Source organism: Gopherus evgoodei, chromosome 3 (genome assembly GCF_007399415.2).
Source record: "Gopherus evgoodei ecotype Sinaloan lineage chromosome 3, rGopEvg1_v1.p, whole genome shotgun sequence".
In the NCBI taxonomy this organism is placed as follows: domain Eukaryota; kingdom Metazoa; phylum Chordata; order Testudines; family Testudinidae; genus Gopherus; species Gopherus evgoodei.
In genome coordinates this window covers 204,074,077-204,097,692 of record NC_044324.1, presented here as the reverse complement: position 1 = coordinate 204,097,692, position 23,616 = coordinate 204,074,077, and the positions used below count along the sequence as shown (strand labels likewise).

Here is a 23,616-nt window from a genome sequence, read left to right as displayed (position 1 = left end):
CTAACAAATTTATGAATCAAACTCTTAACTATCTATTCCTATATCAAACTTGTTTTTATTGGGGGCGGGGGGTTGGCACAGGACATTACGAAGATATGTCTAGAAATCGTAACTAGATTTGTTACTTAACAGCTAGGTTCACCTTCTAGTTGAAGGGTGCTTCATGCAAAAAGGCTAACACTGGACCCAGTACAACTCCATTAAAGGCTCTGGAAGCTGGATAAGGCCACAGTGTGGTATAAGCAATGTCTTGTCTGAGCTGCTCTTCAGTTTGTAACTACTGTACTATATTATAGACCATATGCTGTCACTTGTCAGCTAAAGGTGTTTTTATATATTAAATAAACAGCATTAAGATCCTTCCACGTCAGCAGAATAGATTTCCTCACTGCAAAGGTTGACAGTGTATCCTGAATCTTTTCCTGTATAAATATATATCATAATTAAAGTTTTGCATTATATTTTGAGGGAGATTAATATTATATATAATATTTCCTTATCTGTTGGATGTTTGAAACATAATTGGCATTCAAGCAGAGTAAATATCTTCTCAGATACCTTCTTTGCCAAAATCCTTGCAATATTGTGTATTGCCAGCAATATGAGTAGCCTATACCACTACAATTTCTCTCTGTCAAAAATCCCCAGAAGATGCTTTTGTTAGAGCAGTAGTAATAACTCAGCTGACATAGAATTTTTTATTGTATGTCTGTAAGCAATGCACATAAATTTCACTAGACTATATATGATTATTCTGTAACTATTGTTTTCTGAAATTTGTACACCCAAGCCCCTTTCCCATGCCTCCTTAATAGAACTTTGTATCTAGACAAATTGATTGGGATTAAAGATTTGTAAAATCTTAAGTGTTTTGGGCTATACTTGGCTCTTTGGGTTTTAGACTTCAATGTTTCCACCTGCTGCTTATGCAGACTTAAATAGTTGCCTTGAGCCAGAAGTGTTTAGCTTATGCATTTTACAGACTGCACAGATTGCATTAACCTTGAAGCAAATCTCTTTGTTTTACAGATTCTGTAAACTAAGCTGGATGTGTTTGCAAAGATTTTTTGGTTCCTGAATCAGACTGTTTGCGTGTGCATGCAGTTTGCTCTGTTTTTCAGTAGCATTTTTAAACTCATTTTCCATGGGCACACAGTGAGAAATTTCTGATTGGTCTAGTATTAGCGAAGTTTAGAGTGAGATAAAAATCAGTTTTATAACCAAAAGCAAATTACAGTCTAAATCATGGACAGAGTACCATCTCTCCATAATACCCAAACTCTGTACTAGGGCAGGAAATGATAGTAGAGCATTACTTAAAATTACTTTCTTTTTGACAATCATTTGTTCATAGTTAACTAACTGTTCGTTTTTTGGACAACCTAGTGTATAATGAATTCTTCTTTGAGTAACTTTATAGCTGGCAGCATCTATCACAAAACATTTTGATACATCTTTCTGTGGTAGTAAAATAAATATAAAAATAGTATTTGTAGGATTAAATTAGAAATCATAATACATCTTAATTTGTTAGTATGAACTTTTACTTTCATTTTACTTTCTTTTTTGTAGTCCTTTAACACATTGCACATGATGTATCATGAGGCCACAGCTTGTCACGTGACTGGAGACCTAGTGGAACTTTTGTCAATATTCCTTTCGGTCCTTAAATCAACACGGCCATATCTTCAGAGAAAAGGTTTGGTAATGATTTTTTTATAGCAATTAAAGGCTTTAGTTTGTCTGAACTAATTAATTTTCATGGACAGAAATTCTTTCATAGTTTGTCTTGTTGCTATGTAATCTTTGGGAATCATCTTTTTCTAGACAGTAACAGTGACTAAATTAATTTAATTAAAGTGTTAAAATTTATCTAAAAATTAATAGAATAGTTTTGACAGCAGTAGACCAGTGACAAGTCTTAGATTTCTAATTTGATTAAGATCACGTTTATAAAATTGATACAGTGATTGTTTTAATTGCTCCGTGTTACCATTTTCTTTCTTCAGGAATTAAAAGTTGTCAAGAATTTGGATGACAGATAACTTACCATGTTTTCGTATTTGCAGATGTGAAGCAAGCGCTGATCCAGTGGCAGGAGCGAATTGAATTTGCCCATAAACTCTTAACTCTGCTGAATTCTTACAGTCCTTCAGAACTTAGAAATGCTTGCATTGGTAAGTTTTATTAATGCTACTGCAGTCAGGAAAGATTCTTTCCATATAACTAAATTAAAATTCAGAAACAGTTCTATATTATGATTATTTATGAATGTTCTGCACATTGGATTTGTTAATTTCTTGACATTAATAGAATTATTGTTTGTTTTCCCAAGAATCTTACTAATCCTTGTATATCAAGAATAAAATGAATATTTAGAATTTGTTAGGCATCATTTTATATTATTCATCTAGCTTGTTCAAAAGCCTGGTGCCTGATTCTATTCTGTTCTCACTTATACTAGTGTGAATCAGGAATAACTCTGTTGAAATCAATAGATTTTCTACAGTGTTAGTAAGATCAGAATCAAGTCCCAGATCTTTAATTTAGCATCCACAGGGTAACTACATTAATATTTAAAGTTAGTGGAAAAACTCATTTATTGTGAAGCACAGAAACCTCATTATTCTGAGTAAGAACTCCCTATGTCCATTTCTATACCCCATTTACTAAAAAATGCAACAATAAAAGTAAAAAGACATGTTAAATAGCTTTTAAAAGTACCAGGCTATGATGTTTCTTGCTTCTTGATTCCTGGTGGGGTGTTTAACTTGTAGGAATGGACGTTATACCAAGAAAGTTTTGTCTTCTTGCATTAGCAAACTTCTTCTGAAAGGCTTTATCTGATTTTTTTTAAGGAGTAGAATCTGCATTTTTTTCTTGTTTGTGGAAGGCCTAACCCACTGTCCAAATTAAACCTATTTTGATGTAATTTGTATGCCTTTTCCTGTTACTTTGAGTGCCCTTGTCATTGTCGTCCTGGCTGCTGCTGGTTGCCATTTTCCAGGCGTCAGACCTGATATGGTAAAGAAGAAGCAAAGAGGGTAATTTTCTTGAGCTTCTACTTCCTACAATTTGACACCCCTCTTATTGGTTGATAAGGGAAAGTTAATATAACACTGATTAGGTTTTCTTCTAGTGGTAGAGGTGAAGGAACCTTGATTATTTCAGGTGTTTTCACATTAAATTTTGATCACTATAAAGCCTGCCTCCACAATATGCACTAGCAGAAGTAATACCAAGTAGATCAGGTTTTCAGATGCATGAGCCATAAGTCACGTTTAGACTTAAGAAATAACTTTGTATAATAGCAAAACAACTTCTCATTTGTAGATGTCCTCAAGGAGCTTGTTCTTTTAAGCCCTCATGATTTCCTGCACACTTTGGTTCCATTTCTGCAGCACAACCATTGTACATACCACCACAGTAATATCCCAAGTATGTATTTCTAATTGTTGTATTTTACAGTTGAATTTCAATACAATTGATCTTTTTGTGTGCATTGAGGGGTGCTAGTGTTGACCTTTTTAATTTATCATTATTTTGTCCTAATTTACACTACAGTGTCTCTTGGACCTTATTTCCCCTGTCGTGAAAATCTGAAATTAATAGGAGGGAAAAGTAATATCCGTCCTCCTCGTCCTGAACTCAATATGTGCCTCTTGCCTACGATGATGGAAGCCAGCAAGGTATGTACATATATGGACATAGGGAAACCTATTTTCCTGTCAGTGACATTGCATATTTGTAGCTTGTATAGAAAGCGTAATTTTAAGTACTTTCAAAATGATGCAAATTTTAAAAACTATACTTATGAAATTTAAAATTATCCTCAGTGGATCTGAATTATGTGGTGATGTCTGTGCCCAAAATGATGTAATATTATGAATTTGCATTACAAATATTTATATAGTGTATGAGCCCACATTTTATAATAATTCTGTAGTATTAAGAGCCAGTTTTAAAGGAAGTCTCTAAATTGCACCTACCATCTTTTTTGCATATGTGTTTTTCATCTGTGTTTTTTTCGTTAAATTGTGTTTGCATGCATGAGTCTGAGATACTTAGATTTCTAACTAACTGATCTGTGCATGCCAATGCTTGAGTATTTAAATCTAAAAATTTGGATGCAGAAATTATATCTGAAAGCTTTGGAATGCAAAACTGCAGACCTGATTTTATTGATTGAGCTACATAGGTCTTTGAAAATTTGGTTCTTCTTTGAATGATTCCTTATATCGATTCCAGCTAGGTGTGTGCGTGCCACTTGCAGAGTCATCGGAAAGTTTTTCCTTTACCAGCACCTATCAGCTTGGCTGCAGAGCCCCCTGGAGTTGCACCTCCATGGCAGTCAATATATGACCTGCCAACCCGGTGCCTCTTCAATTCCTTCTTACTGCCAGTGATGGTCATTGGAACTGTGGCGACTTGCTTAGCAAGTTCTCCTCTCATTCTCCTAGCTTTCAGTTTGTGTTAGTTTAGTGTTGTTTGTATTTGTAGTTAGTTAGTGTCAGTAGTTTTAGCCATTGGGTGTGGGGGTTTCCCCTCCACCCCGACTGCCTAGCTCCCCTTGGGGACTTGGGGCATGCCTCAGTCCCAAGGGTTCAAATCCTGAAATAAGCCCATGCCAATGGGCGACCCCTATGACGCTTGTCTAAAGTGTCTAGGGGAGGCGCACCAAGCTGATAGGTGCAGGATTTGTAAAGGGTTTCACCCTAGAATAAAAAAGGAGTGGGACTTCCATTTAAAACATCTCCTTATAGAGGCGGCTCTCAGACTGCAATCCACCTCTGTGCAGCAAGACATGGCACCGAGTTCATTGGTGCGGAGTGCTCCAGCATCTGTGGTAGATGGACATAGGAAGGACATAGGGACCCGTGGCAACGCCGTCAAAGCCAACGGAAACGTGGTGGCACTAATCCCATTCCCTTGCGCTACAGGAGCAGCACCAGAAGCAGGGTAGGAGTGGAATTCTGTCTTCAATCCCCAATCCCTTGTAGTCGGCCATTGGGACGCGTCCCAGGAAGGAGCACCCAACTCCATGACCTTTGGAACCGGCACCATTGACTTCTGCACCTCAAAGGGGACCGTTGAGTCCAGTACCTTTTGGACTCCCCAAGCCATATGGTGGAAGAGGTGGAGATGCCAGACACCTTAGAATCCATGAGGGATCTCAAAGCCATGACTGCACCGAGGTCCCCGGCTCTCTGCAACAAGCCCCCGGCGCCACCAAAAGTGGCACTGTCATGGGGCAAGCCGGCAATGTTGCATCTGCTGACAGCTAGCAGATCACCAGTCCAGATAATACCAGGGGAATGTCACATCCATGCTGAAATTTAGGGAATTGTTGCCCTTGGAGTCCAGGGAGGAGTTTGGGGCTATTGTTGAGGAGGGCAAAGAAGTAGCATGGACCTCTTTGCAGGCCTCTCTCGACATTGTGGCACTGCACCCTTTCCTCAGGGATAGCCATGAGGAGGAGTTCATGGCCATAGGCATCTGGCTTATCCCCAGAGGTGCAGCAAACTCTGCAGAACCTGCCATTCGATGAAGCAGGCCTGTTTGTGGAGCAAACAGACTCCAGGCTGCGCAGACTAAAAGACTACCGGGCTACAATGAAGTAATTGGGTATGCACACACCGGCCACCCAATGCAAACACTTCAGGCTGCAGCAGCAACAATGCCCCTATCCTCCTTGGCCGAGGCAGGATTTCTCTAGAAGGAGGAACAGAAATGACCCTCAGACAGTGTGTGAAAGAGTCCCTTCAACAGCCCCCAGCCCCCTTTGTCCCTGGTAATGGATGTGTCAGCTCTAGGATGGGGCATGCATTTGGGAGACCTCCAAACACAGGGCCTCTGGTCGCAGGACGAGCTATCTCTCATACCAATATCAAGGAGCTGAGGGCAGTGTGGCTAGCATACCAAATCTTTTCAGGCCCAACTACAAGGCCAGTGCATGGCAGTTATGACGGACAACACCACTGCCATGTTTTACATCAACAAGCAGGGTGGAGCCCATTCTTCTCCCCTGTGTCGGGAAGCCCTCCGGCTATGGGAATTCTGCATAGCCCATTCCATTCACCAGGAAGCATCCTCTCTACCAGGAGTTCGGAACGCATTGGTGGACCACCTCAGCAGGTCCTTCCACAATCATGAGTGGTCCATCCGGCCGAATGCTGTACACTTCGAAAGGTGGGGGTTTCCCCAGGTCTATCTGTTCGCCACCCAGAGCAACAGAAAGTTCCCAATGTTCTGCTCCTTCCAGAGACACAGCCCAGACTCAATCACAGATGCATTCCTGCTACCCTGGGGAGGCTGCATGCTCTATGCCTTTCCCCTGTTCCCTCTTGTGCACAAGGTCCTACTCAAGTTACGCAGGGACGAGGCGGAGATAATTCTGGTCGCAACAGTATGGCCTCGACAACACTGGTACACCACGCTCCTGGAACTGTCAGTGAACACCCCGATCATGTTGCCACTCCTCCCCGACCTGATCACTCAGGACCATGGTCGTCTTCATCACCCTGACTTGCAGTCCCTCCACCTCACGTTGGAAGCTTCATGGCTGAACCCCAAGGAGCTTCTGTGCTCAGAATAAGTTAGGGGGGTCTTACTCGGCAGCAGGAAGCCCTCCACTAGGGCCACATATCTGGCAAAGTGGAAAAGGTTTACTTGCTGATGTGACCAGTATCATACACCCCCACTTCAAACACCAATACCTCTCATCTTAGAGTACCTTCTGCACCTGAAACAGCAAGGCCTGGCAGTGTCATCTATAAAGGTACACCTCGCTGCTATCTCGGCTTTCCACCCGGGAGTGTCTTCTCCAACCCTATGGTTGGCTGGTTTCTCAAGCATCTAGAATGGCTACATCCCCAGATTAGACAGCCTGTTCCCATGTGGGACCTTAACCTGGTCCTCTCCAGACTGATGGGGACCCCATTTGAACTGCTGATGATTTGCTCCCTTCTCTGTCTGTTGGGGAAAGTAACCTTTCTGGTCACCATTACATCAACAAGGACTGTGTCTGAGTTAAAGGCCCTTACCTCTGACCCACCCTATACAGTTTTCCACATGGATAAGGTGCAACTCCAATGTTACTCAACCTTTCTTCCTAAAGTTGTGTCGCACTTCCACACTAGTCAGGACATTTTCCTGCCTGTTTTTTATTCTAAGCCTCATGCCAGTGGCTCTGAGCAGAGTCTGCACTCCCTGGATGTTCGGCCAGCACTAGCCTTCTACATCGAATGCACTAAGCCATTCAGGAAGTCAAACCAGTTATCTGTAGTGGTGGCAGACCAGATGAAAGGTCTTCCAGTTTCATCTCAAAGAATATTTTCCTAGATCACGTCCTGCATCCATTCGTGCTATGAACTGGCCAAGGTTCCAGCCCTGGCACTTACAGCACAGGCTTCACTGAAGGCGTTCTTGGCCCAGGTCCCAATACAAGAAATTTGCAGGGCAGCAACTTGGTCCTCAGTGCATACGTTCATCTCTCATTATGTCACTATTCAGCATGCCAGAGATGATGCAGCTTTCGGCAGAGCAGTGCTCCAATCAGCAATTCCATAACTCTGACCCCACCGCCTAGGTAAGGCTTGGGAGTCACCTAATTGGAAACACTGGTCTCTCCCATGAAATCTGTATAATATGGGGCAAGGGTCAGCAATCTTTGGCACCCATCCCATCAGGGTAAAGCCACAAACAGGACGGTTTGTTTATCTAAAGCATCCGCAGGCACGGAGCCCCTCAGCTCCCACTGGCCGCGGTTCTCCGTTCCCAGCCAATGGGAACTGTGGGAAGCGGCGACTAGCACGTCCCTCAGGCAGTGCTGCTTCCCGCAGCTCTCATTGGCCCTGAACAGTGAACCATGGCCAGTGGGAGCTGCGGGGTTCCATGCCTGCGAACGCTTCAGATAAACCTTTACCCTGATGGGCCGGGTGCCAAAGGTTGCTGACCCCTGGTGTACGGTAAAAGCACACAAAAGACCAGATTTCATGGTGGGAAACCAGATTTCATGGTCTGTGACATGTTTTTCATGGCAGTGAATTTGTTATGGCCCTATCTATAAAACTGTCTTTAAAGTACATTTTGAGTGTTACAAATAGATATTAATCTGATTATTGATATGCCATTTAAAAACTGAATTTATGTACACTGATCTGCAAATTAGCATCTAATTTAATTCATATCACATCTATTTTGAGTTAGTTTTGGACATTCTCATCAAGTTATACAGCAATATATTATTAAATGCATAGAAAACTTACAGTTCTTAATAAGTTTATTAACTGAATTTTTAGGTATGTCATGTAATTGCCCAGTTGCTTAATTTAAGCTTAGTCTATTTATAAATTGTCTTCTTAAATCTTCAGGGTAAAGATGATGTTTATGATCGTATGCTTCTAGACTACTTCTTTTCGTACCACCAGTTCATCCATCTATTATGTCGAGTTGCAATCAACTGTGAAAAATTTACTGAAACTTTAGTTAAGATGAGTAAGTATGGCAGTTAAACAGTAAATCCTACCTAAACAGACTTCCTTAGCCATTGACATGTTTTGTAGTGGCAATTATGTGAAACTATGTACTTACTTTTTAAAATATAATTCAGTATATTGATAGTCAATTGGATTTAGGCTCCAAAATGCTTAAATATCTTTTGAAAATGAGATTTAGGCCCCTGAATCAGTTCTGAATTACAAAGCTGAGCACAGCAATACCTAAATACCTTTAGAAACCTAGACCTTAATCCTCAGCCTTGCTGAGACTGCTAACAAGTGTGCCAATTAGTGCCAACTCTGATAGTGGTTTCTGGGATGTGGACACCTCATCTGTGCAGTAATAGCTGAATTGAGACCACCAATTCATTTTACATAAGCAATCAAAGAGCCATCAGAGGGCATCAACTCTGTCGCTATAGACCTGGGCCTGATTCTAGTTAGTGAGTTAGGGCCTGACCACACTGTAACTTTTAGCTGAGTTTGTGCTCATCTAGTGAAAATGATTTTTACCTACACACATGGCAGCTGTGTTTCACCCCTGCCACAGGCCTAGAATAGTCTTTCCATAACAATTCCAGGACACTAATTTTTTTACTGTGCCTGTCTAACAAGTTCAGCAGTCCTTCTTCATCCCAGCTATCTCTGTGTAGGACATCCTAAAGTGAATTGCCACACATACGAGTGGTGCTCTGTGTGTGCATCTTCTGGAATAGCTACTCAGATTTTCCCACAATACAATATAGTTAGGCAGCATGATAGGTGTAGATACACAAACATGGTTATGTTGTCAGGAAAGTTTCTTTGTAACTGGGTAAGAGCTATCTCTTTCTGACTAGTTACAAAATTATGGAGGTAGTGTGGATTGGCTTTTACAGGTAAGAATTCATTAAGCCATTGAGTCACCCACTCATTCTTTTTTCCAGCCATGAACCACACAGCAGAATTACTATTTAGTGTGGGATTTTTCTGCTGAAGTGTTTATCAAGAATGTGTAACCTTTGCTATTGATCAGTGTGTCATCTAGCCAATGTTTCATTAAGTGTATGTAGATAAAGTTGTGGCTTGAGGTGAAGATGAAGCTTAAGAAATTTCAAATCTATTTGTTGTGCTCATGCTGCTTTGTTTCTCAAAAAAATATGAAAACTGATAAATTGTTCCAGCTAAAGAATTAAAAGAAAACAATATTGAGATCAGATGCTACATTTTAGACTCAGCAGGTAAAAATGTAGAACAAAGTCCTGTTCTGTAGACTAACTGTACTATAAAAAACATTCTAGATGCTAGACCTTTGTGGTCATACGTAATTTGTTTAGGATATAGTCCTCTGAATTTTTATGGTGCTTCAAAACTATTTATGCCAAAAAATAAATATATCCTACAAAGATCAGTTTTAGGTAGTTCTTTATGTCATCAGTTTTGTTTTCTCTTAACATTTCAGGTGTCCTCGTTGCGTATGAAGGTTTACCACTTCATCTTGCATTGTTTCCAAAACTTTGGACTGAACTGTGCCAGACTCAGGTAAAATTTAAATGGGTTTGAGAACTAACTGAACAAGAATATTTACAAGATGTGACAATATTAACATGTTTTAAAGCTAGTTACTTTTTAAACAGCAATTATAAGACTAATTACTAATTCAATTCAGTACACTTTAAATGTATTGGGTGTTGTTAATTTGTTCACAACTTTAACATTTTTAAAGTTAAATTTTAACAGTTAGTAACTCCTTGTGTTTATATTGTGACATTCATCTTGAAGGATCTTAAAAAAAAAAGAAGCAGCTAACTGATATGCAGATCATGTATAGCCCTGATCCTGCAAACACTTTTGTATGCTAATAACTTTACACACACGCATAAATATTAGTAGGTTTGGAGCTTGTGCTTGTTGATAGAGATTGCTTCGCCCACCATTGAAATCCAGCCACTTCAGAGCTGTAATATACCCAAATAACACAATGAAGAGTACATTCTCTCTCTCTCTAAAAGATCAATAAATTTAAGTCTGTAAATCTAGAATAGAATTTTTTAATAGCATACAGCCATTTCACCCAGCAGTTTAGAACAGGGAGTGAAGAATACCATACCCAGCTGAAAGTGCAGGAGGAATTTAGGTAATTAGAATATACTTACCTAAGTTAGAATTTGTCCAGGACACCCAGCAGCACTCCTGCGCTTATGTGAAAACAACTACAAACTTTTTTCAAATAAAGTTTTAAAAAATTAAATCACCCTAGATTACTTGTCAAGTTGCAGGCTTGAAGAGATATATATAACTCAAGTTCTAAAATCATGAAAATATGCAGTTTTTAGTGGAAATGCTGACACAGGGGTAACACTACTGACACAATGGCTGCATATTCCCACGTGGGGGCTATGGCACCTCTGGCGTTCAGCTGCAGAATTTTTCTAGTGAGCACTATGTTTTGGGGCTTATTGCTCCTTCCCCTCCCTTGCAAAGGATGCCAGGGGTATAAAAGAGGGAGTGGCCCAACCTGTTGCTTTTTCTTTCAGTGAGCTCAAATCACGCCCAGTGTCCTCAGTGCTTTTCTTGACAGTTTCTTTTTTGATTTTCCCTTTTGGGGCTATTATCTTTCTAGTTAGATTAACAGTTAGTTAGCACAGTCTTTCTTCAGTCCAAAAAATAAACAAACAGTACAGCAACATGATACGGCAAACTGCTATCTGTAAGGTGGCATTGGCATTATGTCAAACCTTTTCATGCAACAAAACCCAGCTCTGTTATATCACTCCAATTAATCACATGTATCCACAAGATACTTTGCTTCTAAAACAGCATTAAAAAATTGAGAAAGTTGCTATCCTGTCCTAATTGTCTCTGACATCAAATCATTCATGCAAAAATGTCTGTATCTAGACTTTGGTCTACAGACAGGTTCCTTAGTATAACTGGTGATACCTTTTCTCCAGGCCTTTGTATGGCCTCCATAAGATTGATTACAAAGGGAAACATACCTTATTGATGCTACTTACACCTGGGCCATTCGAGATGCAGAAGGTAAAGAAAACACATGTTCATCACGAGATTCCTTCCTTTCTTACTATCGACAGGGATATTTCCAGATGGAGTAAGATGGTCATCTTGTTCTCAGCTCTTTTATAGAATATGGTCACTGTTGGAAATTAAAGCTTCTACCTTATGGTTCTGGAGTTGAAAACAGTTTGTCTAGTCTGTAAGACTTTCTCCCATTGATCAAGACCAGACTCATCTGTCAAAAGTACCAATGTCTGTCTTAGGTCTCCACCAGGTATTATATAAAAGGAAAGTCCAGACTAAGCCTGTTCATTACCAAGCCCAACATCCCTTACCTGAAGCTCTACTTTGGGATCAGACAAAAGCCAGTGTCACTGGCAAAATCTGTTTCTCAACTGGAATCAGAAATTCCACTACATATTCCTTCTAGTTCCATTGGTTCAGGAGATCTGTCTGCAAATCAGATGAGACTCAGCCAAGATGTTGCAATAACTGTAATAGAATCTTGGCAGTTTGGTTCAAGTGTCCCTGTGTCTGATGGTAGCACCACTTTCCAGATTACTAGATCTTTGTGTTTAGGTTGCGATTAAGACTCTCCACCTGATCCTGAATTGTCAAGGGTTGATACCCTGACTTCTAGATTTTTGAACATTCCAGGACCATATTACAAATAGCAGGGGTTGTGATTTCAGCTTCCTTCAGATGCCTGGGACCGTGGGCCTCCCTCACCTTGTAATACCCTAGTTTATTGAAGCATTTCTCCATGGACCAGTAGGGTTGCTTACTGCTTTGCCTTCATGATTGCACTAAGGAATCTGGATTTCTTTATTGTTGTGCTGTGAGTATTACAGTGCGTGTTGTTCATTCCAGGGTTATTCCCTGTAGTGTGTGAATTTCTTTTCAATTGGAATTGGAGTCTTCTTTCTCAACTCTCTCTGGATCTCTGTCAGATGATAATCTGTACCACACAGTGTAGAAGAGGAACTTCTCATATCCATAGCTACTTCCTGGACTTCCTTAGATACATACCAAATGGCCAGTTCTCTATAAACCGGAGTCCATATCGGAAGTGTAACATGGTTAGTGCCCTCAATCCCCGTTTGGAGTCTTAAATCATCTCCGGTTCCATCTCAGACAGACCACTAACTTGTCTGTTTCCTCAGTTCTCTTTTACATCCTTGTTAAGACTTGTCAGCTGTTCAGTCACCTGCATATATCAAAAGATATCCGTTGAACCCAAAGGCAGCACCTGTTGCTGGCCTTTTTCACAGCATTTCCAAGCTGTTGCTTGTAGCTCTGTATGTTTCTCATGACCTCACAGAGGTCTCATGCGGGAGTGGATTGGTGGCCAGCATATTCTCTTGACCTGCCATCTAGAGCTGATGCTCGTTTTGGTAGTTACCACCCTCCTTGTTCACCTAGAATTTCCTAAGGGTTGTACTCTTTGCTAATCTCCCATGAACAGGACTATGCAGAGGCCACTCGAAGAAGAAAGGGGGGTTACTTACAAGTAACTGTTCTTCCAGAATGTAGCCTCGCAAAGTCACACCTTTTCTGCCCACCTTCCCCACTTCTTCAGAATCTCAGTAATGAATTCCTGAATTAGGGAACAGACTGAAGGGTAGTTGGGGCTACTCCAATCCTCTGGGCAGGGAGATGGAGGAACTAGTGACTCTAACAGACAGTGCTCAATAGTAATATTCCACAGCTCAATGTCAGAGGCACCATATCACACAAATGTGAATATGCAGAGGCCATGCTCTTCAGGAACAACAGTTACTGGTGAATAACCCTCCTTACTATAGTTCATGAACATAAAAACTGTTAAATTACATTTCTGTCATTATTCATGGCAGACACCTCCCGAGGTCTGGCTCCTGTCCCCTCTTGCAGCAGATCTCTACCAGTGCCACTGCCGGAGGGTACTTTATACCCACAGAAGATGGGGCAGTAGTTGCTTTGGAGACCAGAGGAGCTGGATCTCACTAAATACACACTACTCCTGACAAACTTCCATCCTCATATAAAATGAGGTGAATCAAAGAATGCAAATTAATTTCAGAGTGGTAGCCATGTTAGACACCATTAAATTAGGCTTGAATAAAGACTGGGAGTGGATGGATCATTACACAAAGTAAAACTGTTTTCCCGTGCTAATTTTTCCCCCTACTGTTCCTCACACCTTCTTAACAACGGTTGGAAATGGGCCATCCTGATTATCACTACAAACATTTTTTTTCTTCTGTGAATAATAGCTCACCTTAATTAATTACCCTCGTTACAGTTAGTATGGCAATACCCATTTTTCATGTTCTCTGTGTATATATATTTTCCTATTGTATCTTCCACTGCATGCATCGATGAAGTGGCTTTTAGCCGACAAAAGCTTATGCTCAAATAAATTTTGTAAGTCTCTAAAGTCCCACAAGTACTCCGCGTTCCTTTTGCAAATTAATTTATTTTTGTCCTTAGTAGTAGTTTATTTTCATTAATGACAGGCAAACATTTTCAGTGTGAATTAATTGGATTAGTGGACCAGTTAGTTCTCATGATAAGTAATGTTGCAGGCATTATTCCAGATGGTGCCTATTCTTTCAGTTACCCTTAATAGATAATTATGTACAATGCTCTCACTAGTGTCATAATTTCAGTGTGCTAATTTTGAAGCATTAAATTGCAATAGTATTTTTCTCTCCTCTTTAGTCTGCCTATGTCAAAGAACTGTATTAAACTCCTGTGTGAAGATCCAGTTTTTGCCAGAATATATTAAATGTATTCTAATGGCATGAAAGAACATTTCTTAACAACAATATTGTGTACACATTCTTGACGCACTTTCTTCTAAAGGTATGTGGTATTTTAAGTGTTCTTATTTAATGGAAATGCAGTTATTATACATCACATTAGTTTAGGATACTACTTTGCACAATTCAAGTCTTCAGAGCTTTGAAATAAATGTGTTCTGTTACAGGTCCAGGGGCAGGTATTTTCTGAAGCAAACTGTGCCAATTAATCAATACTCTCGTTACAAATCTGATAAATCAGTATCAAAGCCTAGAATCTGATTTCAGCAGCCAGCGAGTTGAAATTTCCAAAGCAAGCTCTACCTTAAATGGGGTAAGACTTTTCAAAGCCATTAAATAATAAAACCATTTAAAAAAGTTTCCTTTCTATGGCAGAGTTTTCAGAAGATTGTATCCAGTGTGAGGATTTTCCTTAGAGAGTGGACATATTGATTGAAACTATATGCATAGGCAGAGTCCCCTTTTCCAACTAGTCAGAGACAGCTGGCAGTGTCCATAGGTTGAACCCTGGATATGGGGGCTGCTCACCAACGCCGTGCTAGAAATCTCTGCTCTGCTAAGGAAATAGGCAAATAGCTCTGGAATACCATTCTGATCTCTTCAAAATTCTTCTTTTATCAGTCTCTTTTAGCACTCTGCTACCTACTTTTTCACTTTCTGTTTCCTTTTGTTCTCTTCCTCTGCATCATATGGGTAGACTGCTGTCACTCCAGCCCCAGGCACCTCCTTGCTGTGATCTGATAAAAGTCCCTGAGTCCCACCTGTGATTATACGGAAAAAGAGTTGTCCTCTGCCCCTCCACCTAACACCTCTGATTATTTCTCTGAAACAGACATTAGAACAGCCCAAAGATTGAAAAATGTAGGAAAACGTTAAAGAAGCTTAAGAAGCGCCTATTCTGTTCTTATTTCTCTTTGCATATTTCGTCAACCAGAAAAGGTAAACTCTCCAAATCTTGTTCCAAGGATTCAAGGGCTGTTTTCCTTGAGCCACTTTCTCACAAGAAAACAAATTCTTCTTCAAGTGATTCCACATTTCCATTCCACCGTAGGTATGTGCATGCCTTGTGCACAGATGTCAAAGATTTTCCCCTTAGCCATACCTGTCAGTGCAGTATGAATTCCCTCTGGTACCTCTTACCAATGCACACAGGTATAAAAGGCCACACTGACCCCGACACCTCTCAGTTTCTTCTTACTGTGGTTGTTGGAGCTGCGATCTTTGTTTCTTCATATCTTTCCTCCCTCGGTGTATGTAGTACCTGTAATACTAGTTTTAGTCTTATATAGTAATTCTGTAAATAGTATTGTAAACTTATACCTATAAATGTCTTTTAGTGTGGGGTTACCAGTCCCTGATTGGGTACCGGCATTGATACCAAACTGATGCCCCATTCTCCTGGCTTCAAGGCCTGTCATTCATGTAACGTGTCTATGCTAGTAAGTGACCCTCCTTCCAGCTGCCTTAAGTGTCTGAGAGAGGTGCGTGTGAGTGACAAATATCACATTTGTTCAACATCATTCGAAAAAGGATAAGGCTGCCACACTCAGGTATCTGCTCATGGATTCTGCATTTCATCCACCATCAGAACCCACCCGCTCTGAGTGGGTACCAAGCATGTCCATGTCTATCAGAAGTGCTCCTGTTCTTACGAAGTCATCAGCCAGATTTGTATTGCCAGTGCCTAAGAAGAGATTGCTTTCGTCTCCTAGGGATTCAGTACCAGAATCTTCCAACAGGAAAGCGCCACGTGTTCACAAGAACTCATAGGAGTACCCTAAAAAGTCGCACCCCCAGGAGCAGTCTGTGAGCCAGCGGGGATTGCTGACTTCAGAACCCAGGAAGAGTCCATTTAGACCAGTCCCTGAAGCATCAGCGCACCTCTGGCTCAAGAACCCCTGCAGGCTCAAGAACCCCTTCTGGTGCCGTTGACACCCGAGGCATTTGAGGCAGCCAGGGAGTTATTCATCTTGTTGGTACCGGCTTCTCCCATGATTCAAGAGCCTCACAAGGAACTGACTTTGGAACCACATGCTCCTGTGGTCCCGACTCAAGCCCCAAAGCATCACTTGGTGCTGGTCACATCTGTGCTCACAGTCCTCTCCGTAGGATTACATCTAGAGCAGGGGTAGGCAACCTATGGCACACTTGCCGAAGGTGGCACGCGAGCTGATTTTCAGTGGCACTCACACTGCCCAGGTCCTGGCCACCAGTCCGGGGAGCTCTGCATTTTAATTTAATTTTAAATGAAGTTTCTTAAACATTTTAAAACCTTATTTACTTTACATACAAAATAGTTTAGTTATATATTATAGACTTATAGAAAGAGACCTAAAAACGTTAAATGTATTACCAGCACACGAAACCTTAAATCAGAGTGAATAAATGAAGACTCGTCACACCACTTCTGAAAGGTTGCCGACCCCTGATCTAGAGGCAAGCCAGTGATAATTTCATTGGTTCCCCCTTTTCCAGACTCACAACCCCACTCCCTGATACTTCTGAGTTCATCTCCCCTATGGTTGGAGGAAATGGACTCCTCATTGGACTCAAGTCAGATCTATTGTGTCCCAATGTAAGTTTGCCCAACAGCTGCAGTGGGGTGTCTGTCCACCTCAGCATTTTAGGAGTCAGTGGCCTTCTCAGAACTGCATCCCACCTCCATTCTAGTGGCCCTTCTGCCTTACAGTTCAGAACTAGGACACATGACGGTGCGCACCTACGTGGTACAGCTATAAACTGCACTTCAAGCATTTGCAGGGTAGGATGGCCTCTATGTACTCAACGGCCCATTGTCATGTAGACATGGTGGTTCAGGAACCCCTTCAGTTCTTATCCGTTCTGAACTGGTAGATAAAACCTAGGAATGTTTGCAGAGGAGTTCCCTTTGCCCCTGCACAGCCTATTCTCACCCTACTTACAGATGCATTGGATCTAGATTGGTATCTTACATCACCTTCAGACTCCGTGCCTTTGGCCTTTCCCCCCTCATCTATACAACATCTTAAAAAATTCTTACTATTCCTTTCTTGTTACATAACTTCCATTCAGAAAAGGCTCACCCATCTATTGAATATTTAGTAATCAATAAAAAATTCTGTTTCCATTGTTCTAAGTGAAATTGGTTCTACAAGAAAAAGGAATTATTCCTTTTTCTTTTTCTTTCTCTTCATTTTACTTGTTCTTCATTGATACAAAAAGTCAGCACCATCTAAAAGAGCTCAGTGACATACTTTAATTAACACTGGTCTAGACCCAGTATTAGTGACTTAATCAGTGGGATTTGCTAAAATTTACATAAAAGAGTAATGTAGACAGGCCAATGTATATTGTGATATCTTACAGTGCCCCCAGCGACAGGCTCTGTTGGGTTTAGGAGCCCACACTTAATGAATGGTCTGGAGACTAAAAGTGGAACAACCTTTTCAGCATTCTCATTCTCACACTGTTCACACAGGAAATCAGTGCACTTCCAAACTTCTCTACTCCTAGAGCTTAGTGGTATAAAATAGCTGGGAGTTGACAGAAACACTCAAGTAATTTCTACATTTTGTTAATTCTCCATATTCAGTGCCACTTCTACAGAACACAAAATTTCCAAAACTGTTGCTGGGTTTTCCACGATCAGGTTGGCAACCACAGTATGTTTTATTCGCTGTTCAGAACTAGTGTAAAAGGCATTGGAATTAAGCATTAAGAAATCCTAACCACGGGGGCTAATTCTGTTGTGTACAACTTAATATTGTCAACTCTTTCGCTGTAGGTCTTTGTCTACATTAAGGACATTGCTAATACTAATGGGAAAGTTTTGGGAAATTTCGATAGTGTAAACAAAGTTAGAATCTATTCTGTTGGAAGCAGAAAAGGGTTCAGAACATCTGGTATCTGTGTATCTGTACTTATTACACAAATCAACCTGTTTCAATTGTAAATAGTGTGTGTGTAGGATTAATGTAAATACAAAGTTTGAAGTATTTAGTAATCGTGTTTGTTTATGATGTTTCTAGGACCTTCGAGCACTTGCTTTGTTGCTTTCAGTGCACACCCCTAAGCAGCTTAATTCGGCCCTGATTCCAACTTTGCAAGAACTGTTAAACAAATGCAGGGCTTGTCAACAACAGAGGAACTCGTTACAAGAGCAAGAAGCCAAAGAAAGAAAAACTAAAGGTGTGCCTTTTATAACTTTGTTGTAATCTTCAACTCCCTCTCCTTTACCTCGCATATCCACGCTATTGCTATATCCTGCCAGTTCTTCCTCCTCATATCTCCAGCTCAATCTGTACCACCAAGATTCTGGTTCATACCATGGAAATCTCCCAGTAAGACTAGAGCAACCACCACCTCTCTGATTTACCTGATTCCTGCCTTGCACTCCTCTGGATAATCCAAAATACTTCTGCTAAAATCATTTTTCTTGCCCACTGCTCTTACTGTATCACCTCTGTCACAGGTTCATATTTGCAGCATGAAATTAAAATCTTGTCCTCACTTTCAAAGCTCCTCATACTACTTCTCTTGTTTCATTCCCTACCACTCCCGTCCCTCATACTCTGCTATGCCAGCTCCACTGGCCTTGAGACTGTATTTGTATTTTTCTCTTGTTTCATCCCCTACCATTCTCGTCCCTCATACTCTGCTATGCCAGCTCCACTGGCCTTGAGACTGTTTTTGTGTTTTTCTCCTGTTTCATCCTTATGTCTGAAATAACCTGCTAACTATGGAGCCTACCTCCCCTTTTAAAATATTCTAACACCCACTTCCTTGGACTAGCCTTCTAGTGCTGATTCCACTCACGTGCCATAAAAAGAAGAGAAAAAAGCACAATCCTAATTTTGACAAATTTGCATACTGAAATGAGATAAAGTAATAGGAACTGACACAGTATGTGTGTGATGCAATAAATAACCTCATGAGGCTTTAGTATGTAAATCTCACCTATCGGTTTCCTTTGTGTGATGCTTCTCACTCTCATCTCTCCCTGTTGTCATATGTAAACTAGATCGTAAGCTTCTCTGGTAAGGGACCTGGCTTTTTTTCTGTACAGTATCATCCAAACTAATAATTCTGTATACATAACATTATGCACTATCAATCCAAAACACATGGGGTGGAATCCTGGTTGTATAGAAATCAAAAGGCTTTTTAGCATTGACCTCTGTGGGACCAGGATTACTTCATTACACTTAGTGTGGAGAGGAAAACCTTTTACAAAGCTGAGCATATTAAAGAGAGGTTATGTAATGAAATCTGTTTAAACAAACAATAAATATTATTATTTATTTATTGTCATCATTATTATCATGATTTATTATTTGTATTGTGGCAGAGCTTAGGAGCCCTAGTCATGGACCAGGGCTCCATGACTCTAGGTGATGTACAAACACAAAATAAAAAGACAGTCCTTGCTGTAAAGATCTTATGTTACCCACTTAACACTGGAGCTTCAGATTTGCTGATTCCAATCCCTAATGCAACACACAAGAATCTAAGGAAGTGAAATTTGAAGCAGGCAGTTACATTTAATGAATCTCTCCAATCTGATGAGCCTCTGAGGAGATCTCTAGTGAGCGCTGTTTGCTTACATACAGAAGTTTTTGAAAGTGAAAAACATGAAATAAAAGACCTCAAGACTTGAATGTAAGTATAAAACAAATCTGATAAATGTACTTCACTGCATATTGTATGTTGGTTTTACAGATGATGAAGGAGCTACTCCTGTAAAAAGAAGACGGGTTAGCAGCGATGAGGAGCATACTGTAGACAGCTGCATCAGTGATATGAAAACTGAACCAAGGGACACATTGACTCCAACAAGCACTTCAGATAATGAGACAAGAGACTCTTCTATCATTGATCCTGGCACTGAGCAAGATCCTCCTTCCCCTGAAAATAGTTCTGTTAAAGAATACAGAATGGAAGTTCCATCTTCCTTTTCAGAAGAGATGATGTTAACTACCAGGTCACAACACACAGAAGAGCAGTCAAGCAATGGTAAATTTGAAGAGTGCAAGGAATTTAAAGATCTGCAGAGTTCCAAGGATCCCAGTGCAGTTGAGGATGACTCAGAGTTCCCTTCCACATCAATTTCAGCAGTTTTATCTGACCTAGCAGATCTAAGAGGCTGCGATGGTCAAGCCTTACCATCCCAGGACCCTGAAAATAGTTTATCAATCAGTTGTGGCCATTCCAGAGGACCTTTTAGTCACATGCAGCAGCATGACATTTTAGACATCCTGTGTAGGACCATTGAGTCTACGATTCATGTGGTCACAAGGATATCTAGCAAAGGAAACCAAGCTGCTTCTTGACATTAGATGGAGCATGTCTGCTTTTAAGGTTTTTGTTTTGTTTTTTTTTTCCCCAAAAAATGCTGTTTGTATAAGTTTTGCTTATTTCTGTTTTGTGCTTCAGTTTGTCCAGTGCTCTCTGCTTGAATGGCAAAATAGATTTATATGCTTAATTCTTGGTCAGGCAGAATTCCAGATTAAAACATTTTTTGCATCTACCGTACTTTTCTTAAAGGGCAATCAGATAATGGATATGTTTTATGTAATTAAGAGTTCACTGTAGTGGCTTTCATTTAATATGGCTGTATGGGAGAACAGGGCCTCCTTGCCCTGTGTGATGTAATTTAAACTTATGGCATTTTTACTGTGTATAATATGGTGTCCTCTGTGCCAGTTTTGTACCTTATAATAGAGGCAGATTGCCTCAGATCGCTGTGGTTCTTATTATCAAAATTAAGTTTACTTGTATACTAAACAACCACAAGAAATTTGATTCTGTAAAGAATCCTCTTTAGCTGTGGCCTGGCAGTATATATATGGTGCTTTATTTAACAGAATACCTGTGGAGGAAATAAAGCACACTTGATGTAAAATTAATTGTTTTATTTTTATTGACATGATCAATCGCTATTCTGTGCATTTCATTAAACTGATTGTGATGACTTTTCATTTGTTTACATATGTTGCTTCAGTCTTCAGATTTCTAACCAAAGACAACTTGAGAACTGTGAAATAGATGCAGAATAAGAAACGCTTCTCAAATACATTCTAAGCTGTGTAAATCTCAAGTCTTTCCCATTCATTTTGTCTGCTTTGCATTATCTTTACAATTGGACAGTTAAGTAAAATGGTCCTCATTCCAACAATTTAAAAATACAAAGAATCCAACTGAATCTTTTACTACTTTCCTCAATATTGACCTATCAGCTAGGATGTGAGCTTTTGCTCCATTCTGGCCTTCTCTTCTCCCCATCTTGCCATTTTCAGTCCCTCTTCCTGCTGTGCAGTGTTTCCCACAATTCTGATATCAATGGGCTATTCCTCTCCTGTCCAAAGTTTCCATAAACTGCAGCACAGCCTGTGCTAGCCACACCCCCTTTTCCTGCTTGGTGCTAGATCTGCTGTCTCCATGACAGCAGTCAAATGGTGGTTTGCTTCGCTCCCCTCCTTTTCTTGTAGATTCATTGTTTTGAGTGGTTAAATTGTTCGTTTTCAAGCCTCACTGTAGCACCTCCCTGCCAAGCTCATCTGCCCCCTTTCAAGGCATGACACAGCAGCTATGCAAGTACCAGCATCTGGGCAGCATGGTGATCATAGCCACCTGTCACCTCTGCTGCATGCATCCCACTGAGCTCCTCTGCCCCCTGTCAGGCCTGGCAGAGCAGCCATGCAACCACCAGGCAGCCAGCCAGCTGACCCTATCTCTGCAAGGGCACAGGACCTCTACCCCCCCCCCCAAGTAACTGCAACTCCACTGCAGAAAAACCCAATCAGGAGAGAGAGAGCAGAACAGGGAGAGGCTCTGAGGATGAGGAGGACTTTATCCAGACGACTGGGGTAAGTCCTGTGACAACAAAGAACCATAAAGAAGAGACTCTTTCTGGGCTACTGGTCCCCTCCCACAAGTCGGAAAGTGAGTCCTAGAATCCCTGGGGAGAGAAGCAGGGCTCCTACACAGCTCCCCTTCCTCGGACTGTGAATCGGGGGATTCTCATGGTACTATAGGGTAAGTACCACAAACCCCAGAGACTCTGGGTCCCAAAAAAGCAAAAGGCTGTCTCCACATTAACAGAGGCATTTGAGGATTCCACTCACCATGAAACTGCACCTTCGTGGGATTACCAAGGGGTAAGTGAGAAATCCTTCCCATTTTCAGAATGATCCTGATTTCCTGATCAAAGCTCCAAGTGGTACTGGATCGCATGTACAGCACTTACTTGGGTGCTAGCCAGCCTGGGGTAGCAGGCAGGCAGCCTGTCAGGCTCGCAGGGACAGCTAACAAGACATTTTCACATTGTATATATGTGTCAGTACCCCTCCTCTGGTGTGTGGTCCCCAGACCAGGATGAATAATATACCAAGTCCCCCCTGTAAATGGTCAGAGGAAGAAGTACCACACATACAAAACAAACAAACAAAAACCCACACCAGCAACAACCTACAAGACTTTTCAAAGAAAGGATATCAGTCAGTGGCCTGCAAGGAACTTATTTAATGTCAATACAATGTCTCTCCTTGTGAGCATTATTGTGATGCATGTTTTCCATTGCTGCTTCTTTTGAGGTTATCATATGAGCCAAATGAGGACACCTGATTAAACCACAGTATGGTTTGGGAGTCTAAGATTGGCACAGCAGTATCTTCACCAGTGAAAGACAAGGTCATACCTTCAGAAGGGGACTTCCTTCCAAAAGACACCACAGTGATGACTGTATCACTGCACCGAATATTCTTCATAGTGATATTAGTATAATATAATTATATCATAATTATGATGTAGTTTATATAAGATAAGCATGTGAGGTGTCATTGGAAAGGTTATGGTTTGCTCAATATGATTATCCTATCTGTATGCATGAATCATTTTTGTGTCCAAAGTTATGAATATTGATTATGTATCTATTTCACATGTAGCTATGACTAGGCAACACCCACCAGGCAAAAATTCCTCAGTCTAGATGCTCTGGCTGGGAAGGGCCCAATCAGATTAATGAGCCATTAGGAAGAAACAAGAGGCCTTAGAAGGAGCTTATCTCCCACCTGGTGAGCCTTTCTGTGGCTCCAAACAGCCAGTGGGGGGTGGCTGCTATTTCTCTACAGGGTCATGTGACCAGGTCACCTGGTGCTGGACTCCATCTTGGGATGTCAGTATTTTTCCACTGACTGGCATAGGAACCAAGCTTTGAAACAAAGGCTTCCTGCCATATGCAAAAGCTATATAAGGTAGGGGAGTGACATCAACTGAGTTCTTCACTGGCTCCCCACCCAAGAAGACTCCTGGAAACATCTGAGGAACAAAGACAACTGGAG

The 23,616-nt window shown here is 41.0% G+C and overlaps 1 protein-coding gene across 1 annotated transcript in view; it reads left to right on the top strand.

Annotated features, from left to right (window-relative positions):
* Positions 1-21,255, top strand: part of USP34 (ubiquitin specific peptidase 34) — a 311,265-nt gene extending 290,010 nt beyond the window's left edge. The window contains 14 exon segments of the mRNA XM_030557848.1: positions 1,573-1,699; positions 2,070-2,177; positions 3,334-3,438; positions 3,565-3,689; positions 8,373-8,496; positions 9,940-10,019; positions 11,725-11,739; positions 14,215-14,253; positions 14,255-14,278; positions 14,280-14,342; positions 14,467-14,503; positions 14,506-14,612; positions 18,307-18,466; positions 19,997-21,255. Coding sequence (XP_030413708.1) covers positions 1,573-1,699; positions 2,070-2,177; positions 3,334-3,438; positions 3,565-3,689; positions 8,373-8,496; positions 9,940-10,019; positions 11,725-11,739; positions 14,215-14,253; positions 14,255-14,278; positions 14,280-14,342; positions 14,467-14,503; positions 14,506-14,612; positions 18,307-18,466; positions 19,997-20,607 — 1,725 coding nt within the window. The 3' untranslated portion in view covers positions 20,608-21,255.
* Positions 21,256-23,616: the final 2,361 nt, after the last annotated feature.